Raw genomic sequence first — 21029 nt, 5'->3', positions numbered from 1 at the left:
AATTGCTCGGGGGTCATGTTCTGGTCTCTGGAAAGATCCTAGACACAACTTCTGTTGTAATAGACGCTGTATAAATAAAATTGAATTGAATTGAAATTGAATTGGACAGTTGAGCAGGTGTTTGGGCTCCAGCACCTTCTCTCTAGTTTCTATCCTCATCTCTCCAGGTTTCTTCCCACCTGCTCTCCACTCTCACTGGAGATCTCGTCTCATCTAGAAACATCCCAGTCCAGAGGCTCCTGTCTGACCTCGTCTGTCAGCATGTCCATCACTATGGAAACGAGAAGGTGCCCAGGTTCAAACCTCGGTGCAGTCCCACTCCTACCTGCAGCCTCTCTTCCACTCCGACTGCCTACATGTGCAATTCTTGAAAATCTACTAGTTTGTGAAGGTGGAAATTCAGATTTGAAGAACTATTCATCACACTGGTGTTTTGGGCCACCAGTCTACAATGTCAGCTAGGACCTCCAAATAATTAAAAACGGCCCCCTGTAAAATATAAATTTAAAACAATAGAATGCTCTCAATTCTGATAAACACACATTTTATTCACAAAAGAACATCAAATACATACCCAATGCTTAAAGGGAAACATTTAACCGTTTCATGAAAAATATCAGCTCATTTTGAATTTGATTCCAGAAAAATGTCTTTAAAAAGTTGGGCCCCTTACTGAAAGGAAATGCCTGGAGGAACATCTCCATCTAATTAGGTTCATTATCAACAGGTCAGTAACATGTTTGGCTTTAAAAAGATCGTCCCATCCACAAAGCGAGAAGCGAGATTGAATAAAGGATCATGTCAAAGATTGGATGTTTTTTTGTTATCAAGTTTTTTATTGAGCTTTTTTTTTACCCCCTCCCCCCCAACTAGTAACTTAGATAACTGGGCTGTTCCCCCACCCCTACCTCCCCCATGTCAGTGTGTGACATTTCCCCCAGTTTGTTTCTGTTTTGCCCCGCCTGTCTTCCATCTGCCCTGATTGTTCACACCTGTGTCTCGTTACCCCCTTGTGTATATCTGGTCTGGTCTTCCCCTTGCTCCTGGTGGTTCCGTACCGTTTGCTCCCTCCGTGTTGTCCCATAGTTTTTCGATTCCTGTTTCTGTGTTTTTTGTTCCTGCTAAGCAGCGATTTGGTTTTTGGTTCTTGCCTTTTTGTTAAAATAAACCCTTTTTGGCTGAACTCCTGCCTCTCGCTCTCCTGCGTCTGGGTCCTCATCCAACCACTCTGTGACACCCCACCCCTCTGGCTTGCTCCCTGCCCTTCCCCTTGCTGGCTTAGAGAATATGTGGTATTTAAACATAGGAGAAAAGAGAAAACTGTAAAGTGGAGAAAAAGTAAATATCTGTAATATAGGATAAAAAAAATAAAAAATTTCTTCTCATTCAATGACATAAAGGGCAGCAGAATGAGGAAGAATGTAGGAGGTCACTACCTCCTTTCATTCCTTACAATTGGATGTGCATTTAAATACGTTTATTTTATGTACATAGTAGACAGACCCTCAACATTTTCTGCTTTGGCCCCGTTAGAACGGGCAATAGAAAGGTCTAAGGTCAAGGTATCATACAGCATGGCAATCCCAGTGCACTGGGAGATATGGAGTAAGTGCGGGGGTTTCCACCTCATTATCAGCATTTTCTTTGCGGCTGTCAAGCCTAAAAACAAAAGTCTTCTCTGAGAGATTGGATGTTATTTGACTTTCAGTCTCAGGGTCACGTGGTTTGGAGCTATTGAAGAAGAAAACCATTTATTTTTATCTGGATTGAATGTGTGTGAAACATCCAACCAGAAACGAGCTTCGCCTCCGTACATTAATGAGTGGTCTGAGGTGGAAGGAAGCAGATTCAGAGAAGTTTGTGGTGGTGCGGGGGAGTGAGCATCCTCCTCACACCGCTCTTCCTCTCCTCCTCCTCCTCCTCCTCAGTGGCGTCAATTCAGTCAAAGCTAAGGTATGGCAAGGTTACTAGTCACAGAACAGAACTAGAGTATCAATCAACACGTCCAGCAAATACTCATCACAGAAGTCTGCTATGTGGCTTATCTTTGTGGTCAAGAAAATTGGAACTTTTTCAAATGCAGTCTCGCTCACTGCAAAAACTCAAAATCTTACCAGGAATATTTGTCTTATTTCTAGTTAAAATGTCTAATTTTTAGTAAAAAAATCTCATTATGCCTAAAACAAGATTAATCACCAGAAAAATAACTTGTTATTTGACCATTTTCACCTGTTTCAAGTAAATTTTCACTTGAAATAAGTAGAAAAATCTGCCAGTGGGACAAGATTTATCTTCTCATTACAAGCAAAAAAATCTTGTTCCATTGGCAGATTTTTCCACTTATTTCAAGTGAAAATCTACTTGAAACAGGTGAAAATGGTTGTTTTTGAGTCTTGTCTTAAATGTAATGAGATTTTTTTTTACTAAAAATTAGACATTTTAACTAGAAATAAGACAAATATTCTTGTTAAGATTTTCAGTTTTTGCAGTGTATAATAACTAGTGAAATCGATCATGTTGTTCTGATTTGCATTTGTAGTTATTCTATATGTATTAAGTAATAGAATAATCAATACAAAGAGACACAGAGTAATTCCATAAATGTATTTAAAAAAACAAACATTTACATTTTCCCTTGAAGCCAAGGTGTGGCGGCTGCCGTACCTTGCCATACCCAATTGACGCCCCTGGTTCTGATCGTCTTCTTCCAGCACAGACCGGACCGGACCGTCCTCTGCTGCGGTGCTCCGGCTCAGCCGAGCGTGGTACCGACACGAACCCCCCCCCCCCCCCCCGCGAGTTTGTGGGCGGACAGATGAAGAGGCTGTAACGCTCTGCTGTAACGCTCTCTCTCTGGTAACGCTGTGCTCGGCTCCCCGCGTGTTTCTGCAGGAGAAGGGACGTGGCTCGGGTCGGTTTCAGCACCATGGACAGCTCCCGCCGCGGAACCCGGGCAGAATCCGGGTGTAAAATCCGGGCTGGCCGATCACAATCCTGCAAATCTGCTGATTTCAATTTATAGGAGAAAATGGGAGGAGGGGGCAGAAATGCTGCAGATTTTTTTCACATCAACTCCGGTCACATTAGATTATTTTATTCCACTTGAACTGGGATTATAAACCGCCCCGGACCCCCCCGGACCCCCGGGTCCCCTGCAGCAGGTTTTCAGGGATGCATCTGCTCGGCTCCAGCCTCCGGAGCTCCGGTCCTCTCCTCCTCCTGGTCGTGCTCGTGTCCTGCGCCTGGCCGGCCGCGGGGACCGCGGGGAGGAAGAAGCTGTACATCGGCGCGCTGTTCCCCATGAGCGGGGGCTGGCCCGGGGGCCAGGCCTGCCTCCCCTCCGCCCGCATGGCCCTGGAGCTGGTCAACCGCAGGACGGACATCCTGCCGGACTACGAGCTGGAGCTGATCCACCACGACAGCAGGGTGAGGGGGGAGAGTTTTAAATGTGCAATTTTTTTGCTTCTCTGCATTAACAAAATGGGAGTTTGCAAAATTATAAAGGAAGAAATATTTGAAATTGTGACATTAGAGTTACAAAGTTTTGGGGGAAAAGAAAATCAGAAATTGATATGACATAAACTCTAAAGAGAGAGAGAGGGAGGGAGTTTTTTTAATAGTTTTATTTGGGTCCCAATTAAGCCTGATTTATGGTCCCGCGTTAAATCGACGCAGAGCCTACGCCGTAGGGCACGCGTTGGTGTAACGCGGAACCATAAATCAGCTTTTAGCTACAGCAAAACTGCAGCTATTCTTCCTGGGGTCCGACACATAATACACAGTACAACAAAAAATTAAAAGCAAACCTTAAAGAGGTGTATATATATAAAAAGAAAGGAAAGACAGAACAAATAAAATGTCATTCCGTTTAACATTTAGATATAAATAAAAAACAATACATATTCATACATTTTATAACATCAACAAATTCAAATAATGTATAGTTATCATAGTTTGCACCAATAACCATTTTCTTTGTTAACAATTTTTTATTAATTTTATGCCAACTTTAAACAGGGGCAAAAATGTATTACAACAGTTAGAACAAAACAAAAACATTTCATATACTGTACATATTTATGCTTGTCTGTCTCCTCCTTGACCCACATACACGCTCTCACACAAACACACATTCACATCCACACACACACCCTCGCATACACATCCCAATACTAGCAATTAATCAACAAAAAGAAAAACCCAGTAACCATTTTTAATAAATATCTATCTATCTATCTATCTATCTATCTATCTATCTATCTATCTATCTATCTATCTATCTATCTATCTATCTATCTATCTATCTATCTATCTATCTATCTATCTATCTATCTATCTATCTATCTATCTATACATACATATGTACACATACCCATATACTATCTAAATTATTTATTTGTTATTTAATAATTAAATAAGTTTTATATGTATCTATTCAAGATATGTTTCTAACAAACTAACAATTTGAGTTCTTTTATGTTCATAGTTTACTTAAAGTGTTTGGGAAGTGGGTTCCATGCAGACATAGCTCTATACATCACTGTTCTTTTACCATAGTTGCAGTGAAAAATTACCTCTGAAAGCATGTCTTGTGCTGTAGCTATTATTTTCTGAACTGTAACATAATTTTTTGTATAGATTTTGTAAAGTTACTAAACAAGCAATAACTCAGAATTACGTGACACTTGATCAGACAACAACACCCCCCACCTGGAGATGTGAGAACGACAGGGAGGAGGACCAGAGAGGATGTACTCAGGATCTATCAGAAGAAGGGCTGGGCAACCGGCAGGGCTGGCCCAAGCCTCCATGGGGCATTAAGCAAAATTTGATTTTGGGGCCCTCTGTTACTGCCAATAATACTGATTATTGATCATTCACACACCCACTACAAACTTCTTTCATGTTCTTCCCTGTCATTACAAATACACTTGTAATGACAAACTCCACACAGAAAGACCCTGCCGGGCCAGGGAGTTGAACCGGGAACCTTCTTGCTGTGAGGCAACAGTGCTAACTACCAAGCCACCGTGCTGCCAGTCTGGATCCAACAACGAGTTAATCTCCATATCCATTTTTAAATGTCCAACTTCACAGCAGAAATAAACATATTTATAGTCTGGTAAAATATAGTTGGAGTTCCCTTCCATCATAACTGTTATGTTCCTCAGCAGGCAAAATTATATAAAGGAATACATTTATGTGTAATTAGGGGCACGGCCCTTGGATTGGCAACCAGTTCAGGCAGTCTCTAGTTGTCACTACTTTTGCTACTTATCATTTATTTATTTTTATTTAATAGCTTTTATTTATCATGGGAACTTAACCTTTTAGATTTTAAATATTTTTTTCAAGAGTGCCAAGACTAGCTGCAGTTACAAGGACGAGAGTTACAAAATACAAATAACTATTGTACCAGACCTGGGACTGGTCCTGGGCTGGTCTGGACAGGTCCAAGGATGAAGCTTATCTAAGAGCGGGTTAAAAAAGAGCAGAAACGGTTAACCTTTTGTGTTTTCAGTCACAGCAAAGGCACACATATCAGATATATATCTGTTGTCTTCAGTTCTGCTTTAAAATGGGTCACAACTCCAGAGGAACTAACGCATCACGGTGGAGCTGCTGGGGCTGTGCACGGCCGTGCACGTCCATTCACAATCACTGTTAACCTACCTTTTTATTTATTTTCTTGTCATTTCTGTCACATTCTTCTGGAATTAAGTGCAGCTAGATGACAGACCTCGTTTATAAACCTGGACGGAGCGAGCTATTTTAAATGAACAAATAGATGACGTTCACTCAGAGAAAATCAGGTTTAAAGAGCTTTTTATAGGCTCAAGCACCTACTTTATTAATCACAGAAATGTGTGCTCAAAGATCAGCCTCATCCACAGTTCTACTGTAGACATTCCCGGAAACATGATGCAGACTGTTAATCATGCTGCATTTAACATGGCCAGAAAGGGACTCTTCATGAAGTTATGTGTATTAAGCTGGGCATACACTGTGCGATATTTTAAATCGTTTGATTCAGCCCCATCTCAAACTGCACGACTAGATCGCTGAGTTCAAAAGTTCACAGCCCATGATTTATGGTCTCACACTGTACGTCCCGATGCTCTGATGCGACCCGTCTGCTCACACTATACGTTCATAATCAGAACTCACACATGATAAAATAAGATAAAATGATCAGAAACTGGGGCAGCACGGTGGCTTAGTGGTTAGCACTGTTGCACCAGTCCTGCGATGGACTGGTGACCTGTCTAGGGTCTCACCGGAAATGAGCTGGGATAGCCTCCAGCAGACCCCCGTGACTCTGCAGAGGATAAAGCGGGTATACTGTAGATAATGGATGGATGTGACTTGGTAAACTTAAAAACTAAAAGGGAAAAAAATCCCTCAAACTTTACTTTTTGTTTGATTCTGAATACTTTGTAAACTCAAAAATGTTCAAATGCTTACTTTCTTCTGAGTCTGAGCTCACACAGCATCTACCGGGGCCACTTCACCCGACGTGTGCAGCAGAGAGGGGGTCGGGGAGTAAAACTACTGAATAAATATTGTTTATAAACTTTGACAGTAGAAAAATATATGAATTCTGATTTAATAATCTCATAAGTATGTGTGAGAAATTTCAGAAATACACAACTGTATACATTTGCAGCTATAGGATTCTCTAGTTTTCTACACACAACCTCTCGGGCTTGTGTCCGAGTCCCAAGTCCAGTTCTTCACAGTGAAGTACTTTAATGCTCTTGTTTAGCTCACAAATGAAGACAACTAATTTCATTTCTCTAAAAATACTTGATATAGAGGTTGACCTTGTAGCTCCAGGTCCTCTAAGTGGCTTCAGCAGAACATTACATCTCTTTTGTTACTCGGATTTCTGTTGTTCCCCAACCTTCAGTTATATATCCTGATCTCCTGCTGCTGCCACATCACATGTTAATCCATTTAATCCCACTGGCAACAATTGCTGCTGGTCTTTTTTTATAATTCCTGAAGCTCGACAAGTGTAGTGTTGTCTGAGGCCAACTAAAGCAAGTGTTAGAATAAAAGAGGAGTTTGTCTTCTCTAAATTGCACCAGTGTCGTGTAGCTAGCGTGAACGGTCACATGGACAGGCCTCTGTGTCTCCTGCCTGCACCTCTGGGAGGAGAATCTGCCTCAGACTTGTACAAGAGGAATTCAATAAAATACCTTATTCAGCAGATATAACTAAAATATTTTTTATACAGTACATCGCCTTCATGTATCTTTTAATCATAGGAAGAGCGAATATATGTGCTACATCACGGGCAATCCTACAGTTGAAAAAGATGCAGTCAAATAGGGACTGAGTTCTTTTCCCTAAAGATTGTGACGACCAGCAACATCCAATATAGCAGATGTTGTGACCTATGACCCTGTTGCAGCGGATTGCATTAAACAAATGAAGCCTGACCCTGTTGATTTGTTCCTGGTGCATCCTCCTACTCCGAGGGAGCTTACTGCTGAGATGTCACATATGTCTTTGCTAACAAAAGGAAGTGCACTTGCTCAACGCATGGATGGGTTGCTGACTTCTTATGGGATTCTTTTCACATCGGGGTGCTGTTGTGTGCCACTGAAGCACATGTACTGCTCACATGCGCCTGACGTCTACAATGAAGCCATCTCAGATACAATGGAAAGGAACAGCCTTGACAAAGTTATGGCCTCAATTCATCTGGTAGATAACTCGAAGGCCACAGACAACCCCTTCTAGAGATGCTGGAGTCAATCCAGCTATCAACTGATTAAGCACGATACCCTATTAAGGCATTCATGGCTGCATGTGCTTTATCAGGAGCAAACCAATCCGGTTTGGGTACAAGCTGTGGAGCCTTGCTTTACACACCTTGTACAGATTTCCCGTGGAGTCCTGACACACATCTGCCTAAAACTGGTTTTGGACCAGGCCCAAGTGTAGTCCTTGGTCTGGTTTAATCTGCAGAGGTTCTGGATGCACATTTGTGCACGATAACCTTTACACATCACTTAGCCTCTGTGGCAGGGTGGAGTAGCTGCAGCCACTCAGGCTGACGGGACACAGGTGTGTCCCATCAGCCTCTCCACCCTGCCAGCCTTGATAAGGAGGACTGGGAGACTGCAGCTGGGTCGGACTGAGAAGCTGCTGCAGAGAAGGAGAAGCTGCTGATCGTGAGGTGCTTGTGCACTGTGTCCTGGGTGTGTGAGTGTGTTTGACGAATAAAAGGGTTCTGCACAAAACTCTGTGTCCTCCTCTCCATCCTGTCGGTCGGGCCCCGTGGCACTCACACTGCTACACTGGCACCCAACGTGGGGCCCGACGGGATGGAGAAGGGAGGCACGGAGCGGGCCCTGGAGGCGCTCGCCCTTGCCATGGCGGACCTGACAGCCGTGCTCCGTGACCAGGGCGAGCAGCAGCTGGCGAGGATGGAAGCGCTCGTGGCCGCGGACCGACCCACCCCTGCGCCACGCCGGAGGTCGCCGCAGCAGCGCGGGAGGAGCTGGCGGCGCCGCAGCTGAGAAGCCGGGAGGCAGAAGCTGCGGGCCGCCAAGCGACGGCTCCCGAGGCGGCGGGACCCGCGGAGCGGCCCACCCCGGCACCGCGTCTGAGGTTTGCCGCGGCAGCGCTGGTGGCGCTGCAGCCGACCGGCCGTGAGGCAGTCGCTGCAGGCCGCCAGGCAACGGCTCCTGGGATGGAGTCGGAGGCGGCGGGGGAGACGGAGGCGGAGTCGCCAGCGACGGCGGGTCCCACGGAGACGGGGCCGGACCAGCGGCCAGAGCAGTGCGTCGGGGAGGAGGCGGTCCTGGAGGCGGACCAGCAGCCCGCGCAGGGCTGCGTCACGGAGGAGGGGGTGGTCCTGGAGGCACCCCGGCCACGGCCGCGGATGCCGTCTGGCCCGAGGCCACCATGGGCCCGGTCCCGAAAGCGGCTTCCTCGGCGGTCGGCCCGTCGCCGAGGACGGCCTCCCGAACAGTCCCGCTGGTCGGCCCGACGCCGAGGGCGGCCTCCCGACCCAGGAAGGCCCGGGGGCGCAGACGGCAGCCCCGGGCTTCCTCTCCCGCTCTGAGGGGGGCGGGGGGGGGAGTAGGCTCGGCCGGACGGACCCCCGCGGGGGTGTGTGGCAGGGTGGAGGAGGTGCAGCCACTCAGGCTGATGGGACACAGGTGTGTCCCGTCAGCCCCACCCTGCCAGCCTTATAAGAGGAGAAGCTGCTGCTGAGATGGGTGGTCTGCTGCTGGGAGAAGGTGCTTGCACGTGTGAGAGTGTTTGGTGAGAATAAACAGTTTCTGCACGAAAACTCCGTGTCCTCCTCTATCCTGTCGGTCGGGCCCCCGTAGCACTCGCCCTGCTACAGCCTCACTGATGAAATGGCCGAACAAGAAGGCCTCCAGGTGGAGCACAGCGGAAAAACCAGCCTTCGTGCCACAGCTTCTGCGTTTCTTGCCTACAACCACAGCACGTGTGAGCTGGATCTGGATGATCTCCTTGTGTCGAGATATAGACCTGTAGTAAGGTCAAAGAGGAGGTGGTGGCCTGTCCTGGCTTGGTGCCTTTACAGGGCAGCAGTGAGTAGCTGGCTGTTCTTCAGAGATGCTGTTGGCCGCGATTACGACCTCCTCACCTCTCTATGGGGTTTGTCCCTGGAACTATTTACAGTAAGAGGTATGGAAAACAACGTCTTAGCCAAAGCTGAAGATCTGTGATTGGGTTGTTAGGAAACATCACTTCCCTGTCAACATGGAAAAGGGTTTCCGAAGGGGCAGACGGTGCCACCAGGCGCATAGCCAGTAATGGTTCTGGGTGGCACTGGCCCACCCACATACTCACTGGCCCTCCCAGCCAACTTTGATCAATATACATGTTTCACATAAACATATTCTTAAAAATTATATGAGAAAGGGTATAAATATCAATGTGATTTGTTGTTGACTTGTGTTCAGCCTTTATCGTTTTTCTTCTGATATGATTAAAATGGAACTTTTGAAACAAGTTGTAGGAGCCTCGGGACATAATTGATTGCTCTGGTTCCGACAGATTGAGCTGCCTTTAGCCAGCAAGCTAGCCGGTGTTGCAGCCGACTTTATCACCACAACAATGGCTAAACAGAGTTCATTGATTAATTATTTAAACAAATCAAAACTTGAAGACACGCCACTGCCAGTGCCTCAGACTAAGTCCACCAGTTAAATTATTAATTATTGTGTTGCGCGCTGCAGAGGCAATGCGCTGCCAGTTCAGCAAATAGGCTACAATAGTTGCAAATAGGCTACTGGCCTATATAGACAGACAGGCTTTCATGGTCTGTTGGTTGAGCATGTTGTGTTTAACTGTCATAATGCATTTTTAATGCAGATTACATAGTAAAATTGACACGGCCTTTAATCTGTTTGTCATGTTTTCTGCTTAAAAGTTTTTATGAGTCCGCTTTTTCTGGGACAGTATGGCCCACCCATTTTTGTCCTGGCCCACACAAAAAAATATTTCTGCCTACGCCACTGGGTGCCACAACCATATTGTGTACGGATGCAAGAGTTGTGATGAACCACTCCACGCTGAGCGCCTCAAGATCTTTCACGTGTGAAATCTAACCAACAAGACTTTGAGCTGTGTTCCTATGTTGCATGAATCAAATTTATGAATTAAATTTGAAACGGCTTCATTAGAGTATGAAATAAATATTTAGATTTAGGTTGCTTTATAGTACGCTAAAATATGCACTGCCCTTATACCTTTAGCACTATTCTTGAGGTACAGCAAACACGTACCTGACCTGATTTGTGTTTTTGCTGAATACTAGTGTATACACTCATCTTCTGATGTTAGTGGTCAGTCTAAGCTAATCTCAAACACTCGTAGCTCTACAGTTATTTAACTGTTTTAGAGACAGTGAAATACAGGAATTGTTATTTATCTTCAGTATTTATTTCCACGGTACCTTTTATATATCTAATAAGATTCCAACACACTTGTAACCTTGCCTAGTGATAATATCTTACACATGCAAGGGGCTTTTTCATTTTTATATATATATATATATATATATATATATATATATATATATATATATATATGTGTGTGAATTGGTCAAATTGAAGAATTTGTGTAAATTTAGACATTGCAGTTTTACACCAGCAACAATTGTTTCCAAGTCTACATTTTCACTAAGATAACCAACAGGAAATGATAAGAAATCCTGCATATCATGTGTGATGGAGGCCTAAGGAGTGAAATACATGGCTGCAGCAGGAAATTACATCTCAGACTCGGACTTTTGTGACTCAGATTTCTGTTTTTCACCAACCTCAGTTAGATGTCTTGCTCTTCTGCTGCTGCCACATAGCATGTTGTTCATGTGAAGATGAGATGAAAAGCAAGAAGGGGCACCGAATTGGTGCAGAGTAATGATTCATCATATAGTATTTTATAAAAAAAACAGTTCCACAGTAAACAAGGAGGATTGTTCAAACCAGCTCAAATCCCAGCCCGGTAGCCCGGACACAGCTCACTGCAGAAACATCGTCTCAGCTTTAAACAGGCCTGAAGACTTTGGACTACATACTGGATCTGCGGATGACAGTGTTTTTCTTTATTTTTAGGATTTTTCTCTTGAGTCAGTGTCTGATCACTCCAAGTTTTGAACCTGCGAGATGACCTGAAAAATTCTGCTTTACGTGTCTCTCCCCCAGATTTTCCCATCCACCTCCACACGTTTAAATATCATAATATGGGTGTTTCTGTCTTCTTTCACTCAGTGTAACTTTCATAGTGATAGACTTTCGAAATTTCTCTCAAATGACCCCAGAAAACAGGGAATGACTTTTTTTAAACTCAGTAGAAAACCATCACACCTGAAGTCTTTCAAACGGGTAAACTTGACCCCCTCTAACCTGCGATAAATCCCAAATAGCACATTTAGTGAACCAAAACAAGTGAACCAGCAGCCTTCTTTGTTCACGTTTTCTTCATTCATTTCCATGTTTTAATGTATACTGGATAACATTTAGGAAAACCGAATGACAGAGGTCAGGAGCTGCACTGGGACTCTTTCAACCCTGTTCTTTCAGGAAACCTTCTTCTGAGAGAGTTTGGTTGTGTTTGTGTCTTCAGTGCGATCCCGGGGAGGCCACCAAGCTGCTGTATGATCTCCTCTACACGGAGCCCATCAAGATGGTGCTGATGCCGGGCTGCAGCTCCGTGTCCACGCTGGTGGCTGAAGCTGCTCGCATGTGGAACCTCATAGTGGTGAGTGGTGAGGGTCTTTCTATGGAAACAGTTGTTTGCACAGAAAGTGATGATTAGCATGAATAATGTGTACAAAACGTGGTTAGCACAGGCCAGTGGATCCTGCCGGGGTCCTCCACTGTAATGCAGACAGCCCAGAGGACTGTGGCGGAGGTGGGCCATGATGGGCACGATTTCTGTGTCCTAGGTTACACCACAGATCCCTCAAATGAAAACTCATCTTATTATAGAAAAAGCTCTGAAGATACGGAAGAGTATTAGGGCCAGGCAGGAGAAAAATAAAAATAATATCTTAGAGGAGGAAGATTTTTTTTCATTATGCACTTTGAGAAAAAAGTCAAAATATCGAGAAAAAAGTCGAAATGTTGAGATTAATGTTGAAGTACAATTTCTAGAAAAAAAATTGAAATGTCGAGAAAAAAGTAAAAATTTCGTGAATAAAGTAGACATTTCGACTTTTTTCTCGAAATTGTATTTCAACATTAATCTTGACATTTCGACTTTTTTCTCGACATTTTGAGTTGAAGTGCACAATAAAAAAAAAATCTTCCCCTCTCAAATATTTTTTCTCCTGCATGGCCCTAATACTCTTCCGTACTGAAGGTGCTCCATCTCAAACATCTCTTGAAAATGAACCGGTCCACGGTCACAAATGTGGACGCTGTCCCTGTGTTGTGGGGCCTTTTCATCTGCATCATCCCACCTTTAACATGGAGCTTTCCAACCAGAATTAATGCCAATTAATTCAGGGAAAATTCATGTAATTTACCACTTCATTATATTCTTCCTAAAACTGTGGATTTTCAATAAAAAGGTTGATTCAAATTAAATTAGATCTAGTGTCAGTTATTTGAAGGATTAAGGCCTAAAAGAGGTGATTATGCTGTGCCCACTTTTGTTCTACTACGGCTTTTCTCTGCAGCTGCTTTTCTTTATTTCCATCTCAGTTATCCGCAGACCTCCAGGCGGACCTCATGTATGTTTTTGCGCTCTGGAAGATTTAAATATTTCAGACCCAGCAGACAGTGAAGACTCTCATTAATGTTGAAGTTCTCTTAAACTAATTCATTTTGAGTGGTTTTACATTTAACTGAGGCTAAACGGAACAAGTGAATCTCTTTCTTTTGAACCTATGCTTCTGTAATTATAGCTTCTTACAATATTCAAGATTATCTTCATAGACACAGTCATCACATTCTTGTTCTCAGCTGCTTAACAGCTGCTAGTTTAGTAAGAAGGGGTTGGGTTAGAGAGGTTGCTCTGTTTTCTTTTCTACCACTTCATGAGATGTAGGGACTTGGTCGGAGTTTGGCGTTGAACTACAAGGAAGAGTCATTTCAGGTACATGGCAAGTAGTAACCAGGATTTATACTTTCAGTCCACAAGCGGCTGGTGTTCAAAGAACTACGGCAAAAACTAAAACACTTCACTTTCTGCAACCCAACTCTTATCAATGGTGTTGCTCCATCAAAGGTTATATTGGCCGAACACTTCATTCGTCCCAACTCTGAACTCCATCCAAGCAAACACTAGATTGTGATTTTGTCATGCGCTGATCTCTAACTTGGCATGTCTGTTCTCGTCTTAGCTGTCATATGGCTCCAGCTCTCCCGCCTTGTCCAACCGTCAGCGCTTTCCCACCTTCTTTCGAACTCATCCATCTGCAACGCTGCACAACCCCACCAGAGTTCAGCTCTTCCAGAAGTGGAAATGGACCAAGATCGCCACAATTCAGCAAACCACAGAGGTTTTTACATCGGTGTGTCGTATTTTTTTTGTATATTTCTGAACAGAATATTAAATACCCCATGGCAATTAGATACAATATTTGTAACCTCTGATTCGGGATCCCTCCCCTCTTCTAATTGCAAATGGATTGAGCCAATTTGGAAAATATGAATAAAAAGGTACAATAAATAGTGATAGGTTGATGAGACACAGGTGACACAATCACCAAAGACAAAGGTTAATCAGACACGGGGTACAATCTTTAAAGACATAGATTAAAGAGACACAGGTGACATCATCAGTAAAGACATATCTCTGTGTTTCAGACTCTTGATGACCTGGAGGACAGAGTGAAGGAGGCTGGAATTGATATCACTGTCCGTCAGAGTTTCCTCACTGACCCTGCAGTCGCCGTCAAAAATCTGAAGGTGCCAGACATCATGATGATTCTCAAACACAGTTAGTCAGGTGTTTCAGAGGCAGAATTATAAGAATACTGTAAAGTAATTGGATAAGAAGTTGAATCAGCAAAACTGTGGTAAAGAAATTATAGTACCGGTATGTTTTATTTTTGATTACAAGTCAGAATTTTTGAGTTTGTAGTTGAAAGTTGTGACTGGGCTGCGCTCTGAAGAGAGAACTCCAATTAGAAAATAAAAGAAACCTCCCCATGGCCTACACTGACTTCATATCCAACATCGTCAACAAAGTAAACACTCATTAATTTGAGGACACTTCTGTCTTATTTTATTCACCTTTACGCCAGACAAACACACAGCACGGTTAGTTTTATCAGTAGACGTGTTGCTACACTGTTGGTGTGTGTATAAATACCAGATGCAGTTTTGTGAGTGAGTGTCTGTGTTTTTCCTGACTTTCTAACTGGAACATGATTGGATGTGACATCATTCCCAGTTCTGACTTCCAACTTCAGGAAGGAGGGCGGCAGTAGATACTGTACGTCAGCTAGCTCCAGTCAACTTCAAAGAAGTACCGTTAGGTAAAGGTAGCAAGTTCTGATAAATATAAACTTACGTTAGACAAGTTGTAATGTAAGACTAGTTAAAGTTAGTGGGCTTAATCAAAATTTGTAATAATAAGCAAATTAAAATGAGTTCTGGTATGCTTGTACGGTTAAAGACATCCAAGTTAGCTTGGTTGCTCTGGTAAACGTGTAATAAATCAAGTTAAAATTAGCTAAGGTTATCTGGTTCCGGTCAAATTTGAATGCTAGAAAAGTAACCCTTATTTGAAGTTTGCTCATTTGAACTGGCTGCGGTAAACTTGTAGTGTTTGGCTCAGTAAAGTTAGTTAAAAGGAAGGTAGGATAAAGGTTGAAGGTAGCCAAAGTTAGCTAGCTTCAGTAAGATTGCAGGTTAAAGTTTGATAAACTTAGCTTGTTTCAGTGTCATTGGTGATGTAAATGAACGTACAAGCTGTTGAATCATAGGCTTTTCTTGGTTTCACACACAGGTTAGTTTGAGTGTGAGATAAATTACATCAAAACATTTCTGTAACTCGACATTTACTGCCGTGTGGACCAAGAACTGGTTCTTTGGTTCCCATTCAACACCTCGGAATGTTTCACATCATGTCTTTATTACCTCCAAGAGTGTGACCTTTTTTCTTTTTCTTCAAAGCGACAAGATGCCAGAATTATGGTTGGCTTGTTTTACGAGACCGAGGCCAGGAAGGTCTTCTGTGAGGTGAGGTCTTCTTGGCTGAATTATTCCAAGTATCAAGACAAAAATACAGATGCTTCATATAATTGGCTGAGACGGTATATATTCACGTGTAAATGAATTCATTATTTCTAGCTATTAAGGAAAGGCAAGTTTATTTATATAGCACATTTTATATGCAAGACAATTCAAAGTGCTTTGCTTGAAAACATTTTAAAAGATGCATTAACCTCCTCAGACCTGGTGCAATGTTTTTGTTCTTGAGCCCAGGAAGGAAGATTAAACGTCAGAACTCAGCTTCAAGCAGTGAAGCTAAAAACCGAGATCCAAGTCAGAAATCTGGGAGTGGTTCTGGACTCAGACCTGAATTTCAACAGTCACATTAAGACAGTAGTGAAGTCAGACTGTTATCACCTAAATAACATATCTGGGATTAAAGGACTGATGTCTCAACAGGACTTAGAAGACCTGGTCCAGCTTTTATCTTCAGTAGACTGGACTACTGTAACGCTGGTCTCACGGGTCTAGAACCTCCATCAACCAGCTGCAGTTAGACCAGAACCCTGTCCTCACTGAGACCAGGGGCCTGTACTACGAAGCAAGTTCAACATACCCAGGATATCTTTTCCTTATCCAGATTCACTAACACGGACAATTGCAATCACGCTAAGCGGTCACACGACGGTGGTTATCAACTCGGTATATCAACCCAGGTTTCTCCTATCTGGATATGAGCGCGTGCACATAAAAGGGGCGGTGTTTTCAGCGCATGACCAATCGCAAGCATGGAGAAGTCCGCTGTCAGAGCCGCTTATTTCAGTAGCGAAGAGCAAACAATAATTTTACGGAAATATGATGAGTATAGGCATATAATACAGGCAAAAAGCAACACAGTTGCAGCTGCAAAATGCAGGAAAGACAGCTGGCAAAAGATCGCTGACTGTATAAATGCGTAAATTCATAGGGATATATTTGAATATTCTGGGAATCTTAATCTCAAACTGTAAACCATGATCAGCAATATTAAAATAATAAAAGGCTTGTAATATTTCAGTTGATTTGTAATGAATCCAGAATGTATGACATTTTTTTGTTTTTGTGTTTGCATTACAGAAAATCACAATATTCTAATTTTCTGAGACAGTCCTGTATATATTGGTTCTATAACTATTGTTGTTGACCGATAACTTGTGCTGATGCTGTACCAAAGAATTGGGTTTTTTTATTTATTTTATTTAGTTTTTTATTTTTTCAGGAGGGGGGTATTTAGTATTTTAAAGTGACTTCTCAGAATGTTCGAGGGACGAAATTGAAAATCCCTTTTTTGCTATCCCCTTACAAATGCATCTTCTTTTTGATTTCTTCTTGATTTATTTATTTAATTGGTATTAGTTTTGGATTGACTGTACATCGGATTTTGGGTGATGATTTGTTTTATTTATTCATTGATTGATTTATTTTTTATTTTCTCCTCCACCTCTTTTTTCTTTTTTTCCTTTTTTTCTTGGATCGTTCATACAGGTACTCATCAGGGAAAGCAAAGGGGTTTTGGCGGTCCCTGAACACGCGTTCTCTTCGGAGGGAGCCTCTCACGATCCGCGCACCAAGCTCCACTGGATTCTCTTCGAAAGGGCATACCATTTTCCAAGAGAGCTGATTGGTCAGTGGGCGGTGCTTTTACACCCAGCGATCTGTATCTCGAACATAACCTGCTCCGGAGCAGGTTAGCTGTTCAGCATAAGTTACCATGGCGATGTACCCCGGTAAGAAGTGAACCACCGTCGTAGTCCTGAAAACCCAGGGTTAAACCTGAAGTTACCTCGCTAACCCCAAATCCCGCTTCGTAGTACAGGCCCCAGGAGACCAGAGTCCTCACTGAGACCAGGTCCGGAGCAGGTTATGTTCGAGATACAGATCGCCGGGTATAAAAGCACCGCCCACTGACCAATCAGCTCTCTTGGAAAATGGCATGCCCTTTCGAAGAGAATCCAGTGGAGCTCGGTGCGCGGATCGTGAGAGGATCCCTCCGATCTTCTTCTTGTCATTTTTTTTTCTGTTTGCTGCAAGTAATGTCAATGCTATTTCATTGTGCTTTTGTATACTGATATCATCCTAAAACAGAGAGTGATAGAAACACTAAAGCCTTGTACTTGTTGTACTTCTAAGATATGAAAGTGAGCCTACTTACCGCTTTGAATTATGTTTTTATATTTATTTTTTATTTGCTCCCATGTGCGTTTCACTCCGCTGGGGTTGCAGCTGAAGGAATGAGGCTACAATTGTCATACACGCCATACGAATACATCTAAGCAACACATGCATTTAACAGAATAGACAACTGTAATTATAGTCAGATCTACTTATGCCCTAATGATGGGGCAGTGATGTTTATATCCCTATGAACTTACGCATTTATACAGTCAGCGATCTTTTGCCAGCTGTCTTTCCTGCATTTTGCAGCTGCAACTGTGTTGCTTTTTGCCTGTATTATATGCCTATACTCATCATATTTCCGTAAAATTATTGTTTGCTCTTCGCTACTGAAATAAGCGGCTCTGACAGCGGACTTCTCCATGCTTGCGATTGGTCATGCGCTGAAAACACCGCCCCTTTTATGTGCACGCGCTCATATCCAGATTGGAGAAACCTGAGTTGTATACCGAGTTGATAACCACCGTCGTTTGACCGCTTAGCGTGATTGCAATTGTCCGGGTTAGTGAATCTGGATAAGGAAAAGATATCCTGGGTATGTTGAACTTGCTTCGTAGTACAGGCCCCAGGAGACCAGAGTCCTCACTGAGACCAGGAGACCAGAGTCCTCACTGAGACTAAGAGAGTGGACCATATAACTTCAGGTCTTAGATCTTTACTGGCTTCCTGTCCGTCCCAGAACAGATGTTAAATCCAGCTGCGTGTTTCTAAATCTCTGAATGGTCTCGGAACAAAACACATCACTGATCTGGTCCATTCTGAACCAACCAGAACCCTCAGGTCTTCAGGGTCACGCCTACTTTCTGCACCCAGAGTTATAACCAAACACGGTGAAGCAGCATTCAGTTTTTATGCTCCTCACCTGTGTAGCAAACTCCCAGAATGCATCAGTGCTGCTGAAACATTCAGATGCTTTAGCTCAAGGTTGAAAACATTTTTATTTACTGCTGCATTTCAGTAATCTCCCATAATGGACTGTAGCCTTTATTTCTTGCATCTCATTTGTTTCATTCTTTTTAATTTAATATTAATTTTCACAGTATGTGTTATTTAAAAACAAAACTTAAACCTCATGGGGTAAAATATCCACTAACACACCTTACCAATGGCATAATAAACACAAATAACACAATTAATGTCAGAAACTAAGTCAGTTGTCAAGTCTGTCTTCAAGAGCAAACCTTTTCTAAACAATGAACCACATATCAAGGTGCTGTTCCATCGGGTCACCACTGTCACTGATCCATCCGCAGGTGTACAAAGAGAAGCTTTACGGGAAGAAGTACGTCTGGTTCCTCATTGGCTGGTACGGGGATAACTGGTTCAGAATTAAAGACCCATCCATCAACTGTACAGTGGAGCAAATGACGGAGGCTGTGGAGGGTCATGTGACCACTGAGATTGTTATGCTCAATCCAGAAACGGTGCGAGGAGCGTCCAACCTGGTAGGACATGCTTTATCTTCAACTGTGATTTATCAGTGAGATTCAGAAAATTTCAGGAAAATCTTATCTGAATAAATACCTAATCTATTTATTTCCAGGATTTATACAATTACAAATCAAGAAAGGTTAGGGGCATTAAAAAGATGCTTATGGTTACTTTAACTCTTATTACTATGGAGACTGTATGAACTCAGGATATTTCATGTTTCTTTCTCATCATCTTAATTTAATTTGTTAATATACATCCATTTTTACATTTTATACATGCACCAGATAACAAAGACATTTGGAATTTCATGATAGTAAGGAAGTGTAAAAAAAAAAGATGTTTCAAACAAGTGAAGCCATTTCCTGTCATCTTCAGTTTAGATAAGACTGTATAGATATTCTGTGGCCTCCAGAGGTGGAAACTCTGGAGTTGGAGACATCTGGGAGGGTTCATCATCATGGAAACATGGATTGTACCAACTGTGAAGTACCACAAGTCTCTGTATAAGGATCCCTGCTGATTTAATTTTACATTATAACACTCCTTATCATCAGTTTATACATAGATGACGCTGTGATTTATGTTCCCAGTCAGTTTTCCAGATTTGTTTAGAAGAAATGCAAAAGAGATGCATCCAGACTTTTGCCAGTCTGCCAGGCTATGTGAGGTACAGGGTCTTATCAGTGCTCTGGGCAAAAGTCATTTATTTTTTGTAGATATGTTTCCTGGAAGACGGGGGCAAAATAATAACGGTAACTCACTGCTTGATATCTCAAAGTGGCATCAGTCATTTCTTTGGAATGTGTTGAATACTGATTCATCTGACCACAGTACCGTACATATTTCAGACTCCAGATGTTTTGACGTCACTTCTGGGAAACAATAGGATTTATTATTTACACAGTAAAGTACAGTATTTAAAATAAATACATCTGAGGAGAACATATCTCCAGGGGTGTTAGGTGTCAGCCTTGGCGACTCTGTCTCCTCTTCCGCTCCTCTCTCTTGTGGGGTTCCGCAGGGCTCGGTCCTCAGCCCTCTCTTGTTCTCCCTGTATTTGCTCCCGTTTGGCTCCATACTTAGGAAGCATGGGATTTTTTATCATTTTTTATGCAGATGACAGTCAGATTTATGTCCCACTTAAGAAGAAAGACAATTAATCAATTACTGCCCTACTTAAGTGTCTTGACGACATGAAGGCCTGGATGTCTCTGAACTTTTTAAACTTCAATGAGAAAAAGACTGAAGTGATGGTTTTTGGTGGCACCACTGGAACACCCATTCCAGATCTGGGGCCCTTGGCCCAGCATGTAAAGCCAACCATCACCAACCTAGGGGTCAAAGTGGATGCAGCTCTAAAGCTTGACAGCCAGATCAGGGCGGTTGTCAAATCTAGTTTTTATCATTTGCGGCAGCTGGCTAAAATAAAGCCAATTCTTTGCCTTTGTCACCACTCGGCTGGACTACTGCAACGCCCTTTATGTGGGGGTTAGTGCTTCTTCCATCTCCCATCTCCAGATGGTCCAAAATGAGGCAGAACGCCTTTTAACTGGCACTCGCAAATTTGAGCACATTTCCCCCATTTTAGCCTCCATCCACTGGCTGCCCATACAGTCTCGGATTCATTTTAAAATTCTTTTATTTGCTTTTAAATCCTTGAATGGTCTTGCCCCGCCGTACCTCTCTGAGCTCCTACACCCTTATTCCCCCAGTCGCCCT

At 42.9% G+C, this 21029-nt stretch overlaps 1 protein-coding gene across 2 annotated transcripts in view; it reads left to right on the top strand.

Annotated features, from left to right (window-relative positions):
* The first annotated feature begins 2883 nt into the window (after window positions 1-2883).
* gabbr1b (gamma-aminobutyric acid (GABA) B receptor, 1b) overlaps window positions 2884-21029 on the top strand; it is a 40091-nt gene continuing 21945 nt past the window's right edge. For both annotated transcript variants that reach the window (XM_061742023.1, XM_061742022.1), the window contains exons 1-6: window positions 2884-3426; window positions 12121-12255; window positions 13844-14014; window positions 14310-14411; window positions 15624-15689; window positions 19130-19321. In XM_061742023.1, the coding sequence (XP_061598007.1) occupies window positions 3172-3426; window positions 12121-12255; window positions 13844-14014; window positions 14310-14411; window positions 15624-15689; window positions 19130-19321 (921 nt within the window). In that variant the 5' untranslated portion in view covers window positions 2884-3171. The remainder of the gene's footprint in view (window positions 3427-12120; window positions 12256-13843; window positions 14015-14309; window positions 14412-15623; window positions 15690-19129; window positions 19322-21029) is intronic.

The sequence above is a fragment of the Cololabis saira genome, chromosome 15 (assembly GCF_033807715.1).
Source record: "Cololabis saira isolate AMF1-May2022 chromosome 15, fColSai1.1, whole genome shotgun sequence".
NCBI classification, from domain to species: Eukaryota; Metazoa; Chordata; class Actinopteri; order Beloniformes; family Belonidae; genus Cololabis; species Cololabis saira.
The sequence above is the reverse complement of the archived record's forward strand: the minus strand, read 5'-3'. Positions and strand labels throughout refer to the sequence as shown.